Source organism: Pelodiscus sinensis, chromosome 7 (genome assembly GCF_049634645.1).
Source record: "Pelodiscus sinensis isolate JC-2024 chromosome 7, ASM4963464v1, whole genome shotgun sequence".
Classification (NCBI taxonomy): domain Eukaryota; kingdom Metazoa; phylum Chordata; order Testudines; family Trionychidae; genus Pelodiscus; species Pelodiscus sinensis.
Genome location: NC_134717.1, coordinates 57,651,441 through 57,665,604, shown reverse-complemented (window position 1 = coordinate 57,665,604; position 14,164 = coordinate 57,651,441). Strand labels below are relative to the sequence as shown.

General features: G+C 41.6%; 1 protein-coding gene across 20 annotated transcripts in view; it reads right to left on the bottom strand.

Annotated features, from left to right (window-relative positions):
- Nucleotides 1-1,237: 1,237 nt before the first annotated feature.
- MAP2 (microtubule associated protein 2) overlaps nt 1,238-14,164 on the bottom strand; it is a 336,436-nt gene continuing 323,509 nt past the window's right edge. For 12 of the 20 annotated variants that reach the window (XM_075933890.1, XM_075933901.1, XM_075933895.1 and 9 more), the window contains 4 exons: nt 11,284-11,376; nt 9,112-9,193; nt 6,659-6,771; nt 1,238-5,298 (listed from right to left, as the gene is read on the bottom strand). In XM_075933890.1, coding sequence (XP_075790005.1) covers nt 5,083-5,298; nt 6,659-6,771; nt 9,112-9,193; nt 11,284-11,376 — 504 coding nt within the window. In that variant the 3' untranslated portion in view covers nt 1,238-5,082. The remainder of the gene's footprint in view (nt 5,299-6,658; nt 6,772-9,111; nt 9,194-11,283; nt 11,377-14,164) is intronic. The other 8 variants (XM_075933897.1, XM_075933902.1, XM_075933909.1 and 5 more) reach the window with 1 other exon arrangement.

Sequence of the window (14,164 nt, the reverse complement as noted above, 5' to 3'; positions counted from 1 at the left end):
GCAGGATGTCTTGTTGCCCAGCTGGCTGTGTGCCTGCCATTCATGGTGTGCAAAAAAACCATGTTTAAACAGTTGGGAGGATTTTCTTTCTTCTTCCCTCCAATCCAAGATGGGCAAGCTTCAGTGTGGAGTTGGAATAAGGCTGAGATCTAAATAAACAAACCAAGAATTCATGAGGGGTTGAGGGTTCCACTAAGGGCACATTTATAATTGGGCTTTTCTTCTCAACCAACCATCGCAGGGCCCCATTGACATTACTTTGTAAAGAAATTTGATGTATAGAATGTGTTAACAGTTCTCCATCCAGTTCCCGGCAGGCAAGTGTGCATAGGATGATTGGGTTCCAAAGAGAAATGGGCAAGTTAATGGAGGATAGGTCCATCAGTGGCTATTAGCCAAGAAGGTCAAGGATGCAACATCATGCTTGCGATGACCCTAGACCTCTACACCATCACCCTGCACTCCCCAGGCCAATGCCCTATCCCCCAGTCCACTCCAGAGTGGAAAACAGGCATGGATCACTTAATAATTACCCTGTTCTATATAGTCTCTCTGGGCCATTGTCAGAGACAGGATACTGGGCAAGATGGACTATGGTCTGACCCACTAGGACAACTCTTACATTCTTATAGAATAAAAAATACCATGCTGCTTGGAACTAATATATGCCTTTGGCAAAGACACCATGGGTTAAAAGGATTAGAGATGGAATGTATCCATTCTTCCCTACAGATGTTTTTTTCCAAATCAGGATTGAAATACTAGAGGGGAAGTATGGGGAAATCTGTAAAGCCACTGTCTGTGGCGTACATGTTTTGGGGTGCAATAGATGACTTCAACCTCCAGGGACATCTTCAAAAGTATTAAAGTCAGTCTAAAATATTTGAAGAATAGAGGAAAGCTGATTTACTCATAAGATCAGTTATTTATCTTGGGAGTCTAACAGTTCAATCCACAGTCAAGTCAATGAGCTAGAACTCCAATATAAACAAGAAAATAACTCATTCACGTGAAGCAGAGAAATATTTCCCTAAAGGCTGATGTGCTGGCTGTAAACTGGGTACTTGGGGGCAAGAAATAATGGAGAATAATGAAGAGCCACTACTTCAGCTGCTTTGACTCATCTTTACAAGACTGACTCTATGCATTGCTAGTATTGCTTTTATGAAAATATAAAATGATGCGCAGTGAGTGGATGGGGAAATGCTTTGCATTACAAATAAAAAATACAAGCGGCTAGAGGACAAGCAATTTTATTTTGCAAAACAATCACTATACAGCAACAAATACAATTGCAAATTGGATTGAAAAACATGAACTAACTACCACCAGCCATTCAAGAAATGTCTCTTTACGGTAACAGGCTCTAGAATTATCAGAGAAAACACAGATTTGTTACAGCAGTCTGTATTTCTCCAAATCCCAGCATACAGAATGTGATTGATTGGTTTTGTTTCTTTTTTTTTCTCTTTGCTAAAGTTGAAGTGGCTTTTTTGCCTGAACCTTCCAAGTCTGAAAGTAAATAATTTTTCCGCAGAGGGAATTGCTTGAGTAGGATGACTAGCGAGCGCGCGCTACACACACCTAGGCTAAAATCCTATATGCTTCATTTTATGTAACAAAAGTGATCTACACTTAAAGACATGTGTCTCTGAAGGGATGCTCATACTTGATTTTTTATTTCAGAAAATATTTTGGTCCAGCCCAGCAAAATCTTTTCTCATATACAGTAGTCCACATAGACTGCCTTTCAACGCCCTTTGGGTTGTGTAGTTAGGCTGGCTTATATATATATTTGCAAGCAGTCGTAATGAGGAAAGAAATGATGCTACTGTACATTAATATAGTGCTATCTGGCTAATCCCATTTACTGCTGTACAGTGAAAATATGTGTTGTCTAATGGACACAGGAGTATCCTCATCATTATTAAGTTCCTTCATTGTTGCTGAATGAATGAACCTGCTCAACTTTTACTGGATTTCTTTCTGCCTAGGATTACATAGAAACAGATATTTGCAGATGTAGAGACACCTAACGTGCCTTTTCCACTGTCCTATCACTCAACAAATATACTCAGCTTAGATTCTCCCATGACTATCCAATCTGACATAATTTTTCTATGTATTCACTGTTACAAATAGAGAGAAGTTGGCTTTTAGATGTCACTGACTGGCTAAGCCTGCCAATAGAATATAACTGTTAAAGATGTAAGATCCAGAAAACTAAGTGCTTGCAATGTTTTTAAACTGACACTCTTCTTGAAAAGTTAAGATTCTTATGAGCTTTTTCAGTGAACATCTAGGATTGCGTAACGTAACTCACATTTTATTTAACACAAACTCTTGGTTTCTTTTATCTTCATCTAGCTCCACAAAAGTTCTAGAACTCTTTCTATGGAAGGGCAATGATTAATTACCAGGACTTTGCTTGAATTAAGATAAGAAAGCTCATTTTGATGCACAAAGTAAATGACTTGGTGTGTTACACCAGCTGGACTTGGGATGTGTATGTGCAATAACAAAACTTCACCATCTAGATAATAATAATAATATTTTTTTAAAAGCTGGATAAAAAGTACTTGAGTCACAGGTTAAATACTGTTCTGACCAGCTTTGTTCAACTTCAGTGAAGCTCAGACTCAGTTGTACCTTAGGCTCTTCCTAACATTGGCAAAGGCATAATAAAAACACTGCAAGGCTAATTTTATTGATGGAGAGCAACGTGATCAGAAACACTGTTCCTCCTCCTTGTCTTGTTTTTCTTAAACAATGGCAAGAAATTGTTATGGACCACACCAAACATTATTTCCATGTAAATTTCCATTGGTTATTCTAAGCAAAAATACAGCAATTAGAAGGCAGAAATCAGAATCCTCTTGATGCACTTAACATGGTTGCTACACTCACATTTGTATAAAATAACTGACTGACAATCAGCTATAGCTTGAAAAAGCTTTTTGCAGAGTTGAAGTGTGGTGTATGGGGCTATTTAGGAATTGATTTTCAGTAAGGTGCATGGAGTTTAAGCCATATAATAATTCATCTTAATGCCACTTGGAACAACTGCTTAGTCAAATTTTTGATTCACCACACTGAAGATTTACTTTTTAGTATTTGTACAGTTTAATAGTGTGAATTTAATTTGGTGGACTCCTCTACTGTTAATTATAAGAAACTTCTGCCTAAACACAATGATATTTTCAGATCAGCTCCCAACACATAAACACGCATCAAGTAAAAAGAACAGATCGAGTACTCAAAAGCTTCCAATACACAAGGCTGACTTAATACACAGTTAATGTATATCGAACACAGTTCACTGTGTAAAGATTAGCTAGAAATTTCAAAAGAAAGAGAGCCAACAATCTGTAAGTGTGTCAATTTTGTGTCATTTTATAATGTATACTGTACATAACATCAGCAGATTTATTATCCACTGATGAGTAAAACAACCATATGACCTTCAGCAGTGTTTTCTTAGTGTCCATAATGGTCTGTTGGAGTTCTCACAAGTAACTCCTTTAGATCTGATGTTTATGTATCTTTGCAAGCCTAAGCACACTTTTCTTATACTTTTTATAGACAACATATTCTTGCTCCTTCTTTGTTGAGATTTAAAGATGTCCTACTTATCTATTTAGTCACCTTGGTGATCCAAGCTATTTATTTATTTATCTATTTAATTTATTAATTATAAGGTATTGGCATCTCTATAGCATGTACTGCCATATTACCAGAGTGCCTGAATGTACACATAAGACACTACTGAAGATATAGAATGACACCCAAATACTTTTTCCGTGTTTCAACTTTAGCAAAAGAAAAAAGAACCAATAAAATAAATCCAACATTCATTATCACTACAGAAATTTTTTTAAAAAAAAAGTTAAAATCAAACTCTTTTTGATGAAAAAAAATCCAGAATCTAAAACCACCTCATTGGAAATCTTTTTTCTAAACATCTGGACCTCACAAAATCAGTCTTGGGAGGAAAAGGAGGATGGGGAAAAGGAATAATTTTTCTAGCATCACAGAAAAGACTTGCATCTGACACTAAAACAGGGCCACGGCTTTTAGTTGTTACAGAAAGCAATTCATGCTAAACGTTTTTGTCTTTTTATGTATTTTTTTCTGAATAGGGAAAAAAACCCTGCTAACATCTACTTTACATACCTAAAATTGCAACACCAAAGGGTGCAAGGGACACAGATACTGTGAATAAAGAAGTATAATATTCAAGTATATGAGGGCGTATCACAAATGGCCACAGAGAAATATATATATCTATAATACTGTATCAAACAGATGGAAAGGATGAGAAACCGGTAGTGTATACACAAATCTAGCCGCTGAACCGACATTCTAATCAGACACAAGCCCATTAAAGTAGAAGTGCTCCCTTTCAATAGCGTTTTTGTTTTAAAAATGCCACTTCCTCAAGCACAATTCAAATGGTTCTCAACTACTATTTTTAGTTATCAGTTAAATAATTTATTGGCATCAGCATTACACTGGCATAATTATCCAGGCCCCAAAATGTTAATAACTTAATTCAGTCTTTCTCCTTCTGTCCATTTATACAAAATAATACTTTTTTAAATTAAACTTGATTTCCTTTATATGCCCTTCCCATCCAGTAACTAGACTGTTCAGTATAATTTAACCTGTAATAAGTTAGAATGGGTGACTGCCCCCTAGCCCCATGAACAGAACCCTGAAATGAGCAACTTGGGATAGTAACAAGTCAGAAAGAGGTGTATGGCCCTCAGGCACATGGAAAGGTAAAAATAGTACGGTACTCCATGCAAGACAGAGCAGAGCAACAATAATCGTCCAATGTCATACACTGCAATTGCATACCCATGGAAAGCCAGTGTCTTCCTGCTGTAAATGGAGATCAGGCCAATTTTTGCATCTATTTAATTATTTTGGGATTTTTTTATTGTATGGTTGCTACAGTCTTGGGAGGTGACTTAATTTTAGACATGGTAAAGAATGAATGCAACACCTGCTCTGAGCCCATTTTTGCCAAGAGCTCGTGTCTAAATATTATTACTTCATACACTGCTAAATGGAGCAAATTCATAAGCCCTGCTTAGCAAAGGCAGCCGTGACATCTTCAGCAAGGGTAGCAAGCTGAGGGGATTCCAGCAAGTTGATGCTTCCGGAGGAGGAGACGTTGCTGAGTCGGCGTGGTGAAGGCACGCTGGACCTGCCTGGCGACTGCGTAATGATCTCAGCGCCGTGATCTACACGGGCTTTAGCATGCTCTCTGAAGTTTAGCTTCTGGCTGTCAATCTGTTCAAGAAAAACAATGCATTTAGACCTTTGCTTTTAAGTAATGACCCCCAGCCCTTCTGTTGCAGATGTGATTCTCAACTCTTGTCTTGTGTCGTGATTCTCTTTCCTGTTCACACACCATCCCATCTTTTCAGAACTCTGTCCTTCCCACACAGGACCCTGGTCATATGGTGGTGAACACCCTCAGTTCCTGAAGTCAGTGGGGTTACGTCTACACAGTGGAGATATTTCAAGATACCAAGGTATCCCAAAATAGCTGCCTTAGAAACGTGCATGTTATTTCAAAATATTTTTCGAAATAATGAGTGTGCTATTTCACCATCCCTGGAAACCTTGTGGCACGAGGGTTATGGGCTGGTTCAAAATAGCCTATTTTGAAATAGACTATTTCGAGGGTGTTGTGTAGATGCACCCTTCGAGTGGAGAGGACCCAGCCTCACAGCACTGGACTCCAGAGTCAATCGCCATCTTTGCCTGGGTCACTTCCTCTAGCAGATGGGCTCTGCCAATGATTCCCACTGAGGTGAAAGCATTTTTTTTGGTCTGAAATGTCTTTTAAAAAACTCATGAGGATTGAATGTGAGTGTCTCTCTGTGACTATTCAGTATTTGTAATGGGGAAAATCCACCCTTATGAAGAGCACCAGCCTAAGGCTTTAAGTGTTACTTGAGTGGCAGCGTCGCATGGAGCCTAGGGTACAGGCTCTGTGTGGCACTGCCGCTTTGAAATGCCATGGTGACGTTTCAAAGGGGCAGCACCGCACAGCTGATCCTGGGCTCTTTTTCAAAGGAGGAATGCAGAAGTGCCTATCAACAAGTCGAGTAGCCGATGGAAATGCCATCGACTACTCAACTAGTAAATTAATCAATATTTATCATCCTTACTAGAAAATAAACAGATCCTGCTAGTCTGCCTTCTGTTTTCAAATTTCATTCACTTTCACTTGTTGTGATTCTACACTTCTACTTACTCAGAGAACCCTGGAAGAAGGGAGATTTGAAGACAAGATCAGGATTACTAGACTGACTGAAACCTCACTGTGGATTTGAAATAGCAGCAAAAGGAGAGGGCTGGAGGAAAACCAGAAGTTCAGCTGGGGAAAGGGAAAAGCACTGGGCTTCAGAAGAAGACTAGGAGTCACTGGTTTCAGGCTGAGAGGATCTATCACAGAACAGTAACCTGTTCTTGCTTGTTTTCCTGCTGCACTCTCCTCTCAATCTGCTGTGCGTAAGTTACACTTGTTTTTCTGCTCCATGTATAGTGGCAGTGTAATTTACACCGCGAGTCATCTCATTGCTAGCCAGGCTGCCATGCGTTCTGCAACGGATAGGCTCATTTCATCAGGCGGATTTCTTACCTTCACATTGCCACCTCCAGGTGTATGGTGGGCATTTTCAAGTGAACCAACTTTAGCCTGAGCTTTTTCTTTGAAATCCAGTTTTACACTCTCAATTTTCACACGTCCTCCACCTATGCCAGCAAAAAAATATAAAATAAAATAAAAAGTAAGCAGATAAAATAGTGCACTTCCGAAACTGCAAATACAGCTATTTACATGTAGGAGAGCTGGACACTGGGGCACTGCCTTTCCTGATGTGTCTAATTCTGGGGTGCTACCTGCATGCTACAGTTCCATTACCTTCAGTGAGATTTAAACACCTGTTTGTGTACTTTGCTGAAGAGGGATGGGCTCAAAATCTGTATTAATGGTTTAGATAATGGCACAGGGTGAACACTTACAAAGTTTGTGGATGATTTCCAAAGTGCTTTGGTGGATAGGATTAGCATTCAAAATGATCTGGACAAACTGGAGACATGGTCTGAAGTAAATAGGATGAAAGTCAAAAAGGACAAATGCAAAATGATTCCACTTAGGAAGGAAAAATCAGTTGCACACACACAAAATGGGAAATGGCTCCCTAAGAACGAAAACTACAGAATGGCTTCTGGAGCTCATAGTGGATTAATAGTGTAATACTGTGTCAAAAACAAAAGCAAACATCATTCTAGGATGTATTAGCAAGAGTGTCGTAAGCAGGACATAAGAATGTTTCTGCTCTATTCAGTGCTGATAAGGTCTCTGCTGGAGTATTGTGTCAGGTTCTGGGCACCACATTTCAGGAAAGATGTGGACAAATTGGAGAAAATCCAGAGAACAACAACAATGATTTAAGGCCTAGAAAACATGACCTATGAGAGAAGACTGAAAAAAAATAGGTTTGTTTAGTCTGGGGAGGAGATCAAAAGGGGTCGTGATAACAGTTTTCAAGTACATAAAAAGTTGCTACACAAAAGAGGAAGAAAAAATGTCCCCTCTAACCTCTGAGGACAGGACAAGAAGCAATGGGCTTAAATAACAATAAAGGCAGTTGAGAACATTTGACATTCGGAAGAACTTCCTAACTGTCAAGGTGGTTAAGCCCTGGAATAAACTGCCTTGGGAGGTTATGGAATTTCTATTATTGGAGATTTTAAAGAGCAGGTTAGACAAACAGCTGTGAGGGATGCTTTAGTTAATATTTAGTCCTGCCATGAAAGCAGGGGGTCTGAATTAGATGAACCTTGAAGTGAGGCTCAGTGGAGAACTTGTAACTCCCACTTAGGTCAATGGTATAGTGTGGTAATAGGTTCCACAGATTAAATTTGAGCTGTGTACCGAGAATTGTTATGTAGCAGTTTAAACAGTGTCCCCCTTGTATTTGTATTATGAGAACAATTAAATAGGTGCATCTGTGTGGCACTAGTTTATATCTCTCTCTCATGTATTAATCTCACCTCTAAATGATCTCATCTCTAAATTAAGCAGTCCCAAACTTCATCAATCACATGAAACACTTCTGGCGATTTGTACTTGGATTATTTATTAAGAGAAGATTAGTGACTACGATCTTTCTTTTGCAGATGAACAAACTCCACATGTGGAGACTTGTAACATATTCATTGGACTTGAAGTCTCTAGGATCACATGGGATTTGCATCTCAATATATGTGTTAGCTTACATATGTGAAATAACACACAGGCACGCACACGTGTGTATGTGTGTGTAACCACTGAGTTCTTTATTGACTGACCATCTGAAACTTGTGTACACTAGATATTCCAGTACACTGAGTATGTGAAATATTTCATGTTCTGGTTTCAGACAGGAGCGAGTATGTAAATAGCTAGGCTCAAATTCAGATTTGGTGTAAGGCAGTCCGCTGACCTCTATCTCTGATTTTAATCCCTACTTATGTGTAAGGGCAAAAACTTCCCATGTGAGGGAATCATGCACCATTTTCATCATTTTGAGCATATCCAATGTCTATTTATTGGATCTAGGTAATGCACTTTCTAGTGAAGAAAAGCTTTGCATGGAGGATGCTTGCTGATCAAATACTATTTCTGAGATTATGTATTTATAATTATAAAACTGGAAAGGAGTTCATAATGTTCCAGAATGTTGTCACTTAATAATTAGCTCATAATAGACTTCAAGCCTCTTTATCATTTCTTCAAGCACCTACCAATTAGGATTTTGAACTGTGGGTCTGAGCATGCATTGCTCAACACTCTAGCCTTGAATCAGCAACGCATGTAAACACATGCTGAATTTTAAGAATGTGAGGGTTTATCTAGATTAGGCCAGAGTGCTTAGCTCCTTGCAGGACCCAGCCCCGAAGAAGTAGGTTGCATTAGAGAAACTCCACTTATCCTGCTCACAATACTTGCACGAATAGCAGCTTGCTTCAGTGGGTCTATTCACATGAGATAGGCAAACAGGATTTGACCCTACTAGGCCACGTTAACCCAAATAACTCCTCCATTACCTGGTCTATGACGGATGTTCTTCAGAGAGCCACATTTTGAAGTGACATGGCTCAAATCAATTTTCTTGGTTACAATTTGTACCTGTTGAAAGCAAAATACATTTTAGGAAGGAAAAAAGGCAGAGAGGAAGAGTGCTAGCTTCAAAAAACACTGGAAAAGAAGAAATAGTTAACAGAGAACAGAGCATGCCAGAAAGGTGGTAAACATCTGAATTAATGGAGCAAGCTTCCATTCCACCCAGGAACCTGACAGCAGTGTGGTAAGTCTTCTCATTAGTAAAGTAAAGGAGAGAATCAAGAAGATAAACCAGGGTTATTTTCTGGGATGCTTCTGAGCTTTCCTCTTGTGATGAAAGGCCATGTCTCTCTTCATTGTATGTAACATGATACATATTGTTATTCCAGTCTTTGCTCCTTTATTGAATACTTATTTCTTTGTTCCTTTATTGAATACTTATTTCCTGGGAATTAGGTTTATAATACAGTCCCTTTCACATGGCTCATCCTGACTTTCAGATTCAAATCTCTTCCAATGTCCCTCTGCTCTGTCCCAAGAAGTAGTGTAAACACTGAGGGTATGTCTAGACTGCATCCCTCTGTCAGCAGAGGGATGCAGATTAGGCAGGTCGACATTGCAAATGAGGCAGGGATTTAAATACCCCGTGCCTAATTTGCATAAAAATGGCCATCACGTTTTGCCGACTCAGCACTTTGTCGGCAAACAGCGGCAGTCTAGAGGGGGAATCTGCCGAGAAAGAAAGTCTTTTTCGACAGATCCTGTAAACCTCCTTGCAGGTGGCATAAGGGATCTGTTGAAAAAGGCTGTTTGCCAACAAAGTGCTGAGTCGGCACAGTCTAGACATACCCTGAATGTGATTCACTACTGAATTACTCCAGATTTAGGGTACATCTATACTGCACACTTATTTCAAAATAAGCTATTCCAGAAGAAATACTCTGAAATAGCTTATTTCAAAATAGCACATCTACACTATAGGGAAGCCTCAAAATTAGTCTGAGGCAGGCTCCCGTAATGTGGACGTGCTACCTCGACTACTACTAACTACTTCCAATGGCCCTGGGGAGGAGCTATTTTGAAATAGCTGCAGTGGAGCATCCACACTACGGCTAATCCGAAATAGCTATTTCAGAATAGGCGTTATTCCTCGTGGAATGAGGTTTACAGAAGCTGGAATAAGCCCTCCGTTATTTCTAATTTATTTTGAAAAAGCAGAATTGCTATGTAGATGCTCATATTGTTATTTCAGAATAATGGAGATTATTCCGAAATAATGCTGCTGTGTAGACCCACCCTTATTTATATCTGACTAAATAGGGTTATGCTGCATAAAGCAGGAGTCTCATGATGGCTAATCAGAACTTCTGTCTGCATTCTCTTTATCTTGGCATTGTGTTTCTTGTATCTGTCCCTGTCTGTTATCGAACTCTGTTAATTTTATATAGTCTTGAGAGAGAAAGACTGACTCTGGGATAGAGGAACATACCCAACCTTGAATGACAGATGGGATTCCTTTCAGTCTGTTACTTTGTCTGAGATGACCTAAAGAAGGCAAATGTACAGATACGCCCGATAGCCAGGCGAGGCTTCTCCTGGTATTTGCAAAAAATTGAATGCCTGCCTTCTTAGGAGCTGCGAGCAACTTGGAATGAAGCCACACGACAGCAATGTTCATCAAGGCAGTCTGGCTTTTTTACCGGGGAGCGAGGGAGACAAAGTATGCAGTGTCAGAACAATGCAATACGTGAATTGTGTGTTTGTCGCTTCCTTGAAATTAGTCACTTTGGGCCAGATCATGTGAGTGCTGAGCAATCTCAGCCCTCCTTGGGCACCTGTTCTTGGGGTACGTGAAAGCTGTAACCACTTAGCACCCCAAGGGGTACTCAGCTCCTTTCAGGATTAACCCCACAGCTGCAAAGACCCATCTGCTTCCTCCCTTTCTCGGCTGGGTCCTAAGCATTTGCTGTGGTCTGTGGGGAAGGATCAGAAGCCCACCACCGAACACACAGGGTTGACAGACTACCAGACCAAGCTAGCATGTGAAACATAAGCAAGAAGGAAAATAGTGCTTGGAAGGAGGGGAGACAGAGGACTGGCTGTGCAAGGTAAGGTATCGCAGTCAGGACGTCTTCTGAGACAACGCCACTACTTACATTTCCTCCCCCTGCAGAATGTTTGATGTTATCCTTGGAACCACATCTGGATTGAATATCGCTAAAATCGATCTTCTTGTTTAAAATCCTAACCTAAAAGGAATTGGAGGTAACTTACTATGCTGCACATGTGTTAATTCAGTCTTCTGGTTAGAGGACCCAGGATCCTGAGAGCTACTGTTGGTGTGGACAATTAGGTTTAAATGTTGGCTGAATGGATACTGCCAACGATGGGGAAAAAAACGCTCAATATTAAAATAAATCTATTGCTTTTTTCCCCTCCTCCCAAGCTGGATGCTGAAATATAATCAGCAATTATTATATTCTGGGACTTCTCCCTGTTAGTCCTAAAAGGATCTGAGTTTGTCTCCAAGTCATATAGCCATTAACCTTCCTTGCTGAGAAAGACGGTCGTAGATCCTCTTGGGAGGTTGCCAACACCCCTTTTAAGTTGGCTAGAGGGAGTCCATGTGGAGAAACCTGGGACAAACTATTGTGCCTCCTGGACAACAGCCTCAGATCCAGCCAGTGCAGGGAGCATGCAGGCAGGAGTTGGATTCTGGTCTCCTGCTTAGCCCTCAGTTTGTTTACAGGTGTGACCAGTGATAGCTATCGCCATTTTACAGATGGGAAAACTGAGGATGATGGGGCCCTTACACATGTCAACAGATTAAACTGTGACAGGGAAGAGGACATGGTGCAGCACCTGACCTGGGAGATTATTACCTTTGTCACAATTTCCTGGTCACTGGGAGGAGAACGGCCACCAGTGAGATTTCTTACACCTATATAAAGCGTAACCAGTGCTGCCTCGCTATCTGGATAAGACTTCTGTGGCCACAGCAGGTGCTCCTCTGTGCTCCCCATAATTGGCAGTCTCATACCTGGGGCCAAAGAGCTCTTTGTACCTTTCTCCTCACACACTCAAGTGACCATCATTTGTCCCTGTGTGTCACACCCCACGCCAATAAGCCAGCGACAGAGACAGAATTAGAATCCAGATCTCCAAACACCCAGCTGCACATTCAGCCTCTACATGACAGCTGCCCCAATCATATGCCTCCCCCCACTACAGCAGCATTTCCATCTGGCAAAAGGAGGAGCTTGTTGGGGCACCAATAATTTTGCTTTGGTAATTGTGCTTCTGTTTTTCCAATAAACAATGCAGGGCAAAATTGTGGGGGCCCCTGCCCATAGGAGGGTGCAGGCTCCATCCTGGACTTGTTCCCTGGCAACATTATGCTTGGCTATTCCTGCATAGTCATTATGTCTCCAGCCACAACCACCCAGCCCCAGTAGTGCAGCCTCTGCTCACACAAGCTGTACGCACCCCGGAGCATCTGAAACAAAGCACTACGAGTAAGATGACAACAAAGAGTCCGGTCACACACAGGCCTTCGATATTATAGTAAATTACGGCCTCAGACAGACGGATAGATCAGAGAATCAGAGAATCCCAGAATTCTAGAACTGGAAGGGACCTCGAGGGGTCATTGAGTCCAGTCCCCTGCCCTCACGGCAGAACCAAGCACTTCTAGATCATCCCTGTCTAGATGAGATAAGATGGATGGTATCCACCACGGAAGATCCAGCTGGTGCAGTGGAAAAGAAGAGTTGGAGTCTATGAAATCAGGAATATGAGAAGATGGCTGACTTACTGCCAGTAAAAGAAAGAAGATGTTAGGAGAAGTGGAAGGGGTGGAGGGTCCACTGGAAGAACAGGCAAGAACCACACACGTGAGGCTGAGACAGGACATGTGTCATCTGTGACTCACGTTTGCAATCCAGGAGTTTTATTACATGCAAGGCTGCTCTTGGAGCACCCAATAACAGCTGTAGCCAAAAAGGCAAGAGCATTTCCATCAGCACCTGGCTAGGACAATGCAACCTTTCCTTTCACATGTCCGCTGATAGCTTAATCCACACATCTCACCTCCAGAGGGGGAAATTGCAAGGAGATCTACTTGGGACCCCCCTCTGGGACCTCTCCGAAGCTTATGCTGACTGCAGCTGAGCCTGAGCCATCACACAGGGAGTGTACTGCACTACTGCTCCCCCGGAGCTGCACCGGATCAAGGCACTGATGGAATCTATAAAGCCCTACCTCATCTGGGATCTGGGTATATGAGGAAACTCCTTTCTACTGGGGTCAAACTGCCACATTTGCCTAGCATAGTGTTTCTTAAACTGTGTTCCGAGGCAGTCAGCGGTGTGCCGCGGAGAACAACATTGTTCAAAATGGCCGCCCTTAAAGGGGAAAGCGACTTTTTTTCCTCAATATCTCCCCCCCCCCCCACACACACACACCAACCCTTTTTTTTGGTCAATAACTTTTCCCCACCTCTTCCCTCCCCTCCACTCCCCCCCTTTTGTTGCTCAATAAAAAATCTTTGATGTTCCTCATTAACAGGGCTTGACAAACCGTGGTGAAATCCACTCGCCAGCCCTACACTGCTCATGCACCAAGACCCGCATTGCACATGTGTGTGCCGCTGGTGAACGGGGCGACCGGCTGAAATCTACTCGCCACGGGTGAGTAGATACACTGATCACGCAAAAATCACGTCCATATTGGAAATGTGGAGATTGGGGGGAAAAACATGCGTGTGGCCAGACTCTTTCCTGACTCATGGTAGCTCTGACATGAACCAAACTAGCTCACTGCATGGTTCTCCCACCTAACCACCACATACCCACATTTTATCTTTGCATCCCAGTGGTGGCTAGAACTCTGTGTTGGGTCTCAGTGGAGCAGTGCTGTCATAGCCTTTGTTACGTTTTGCTCTCTAACCAGATTCTCAGCCGGGATAAATCAGAGTCACTGCACTGACTTCAATGCCAATAGAAAACAACTGAGCGGCCCCAGTGAGGGATTTCTGCT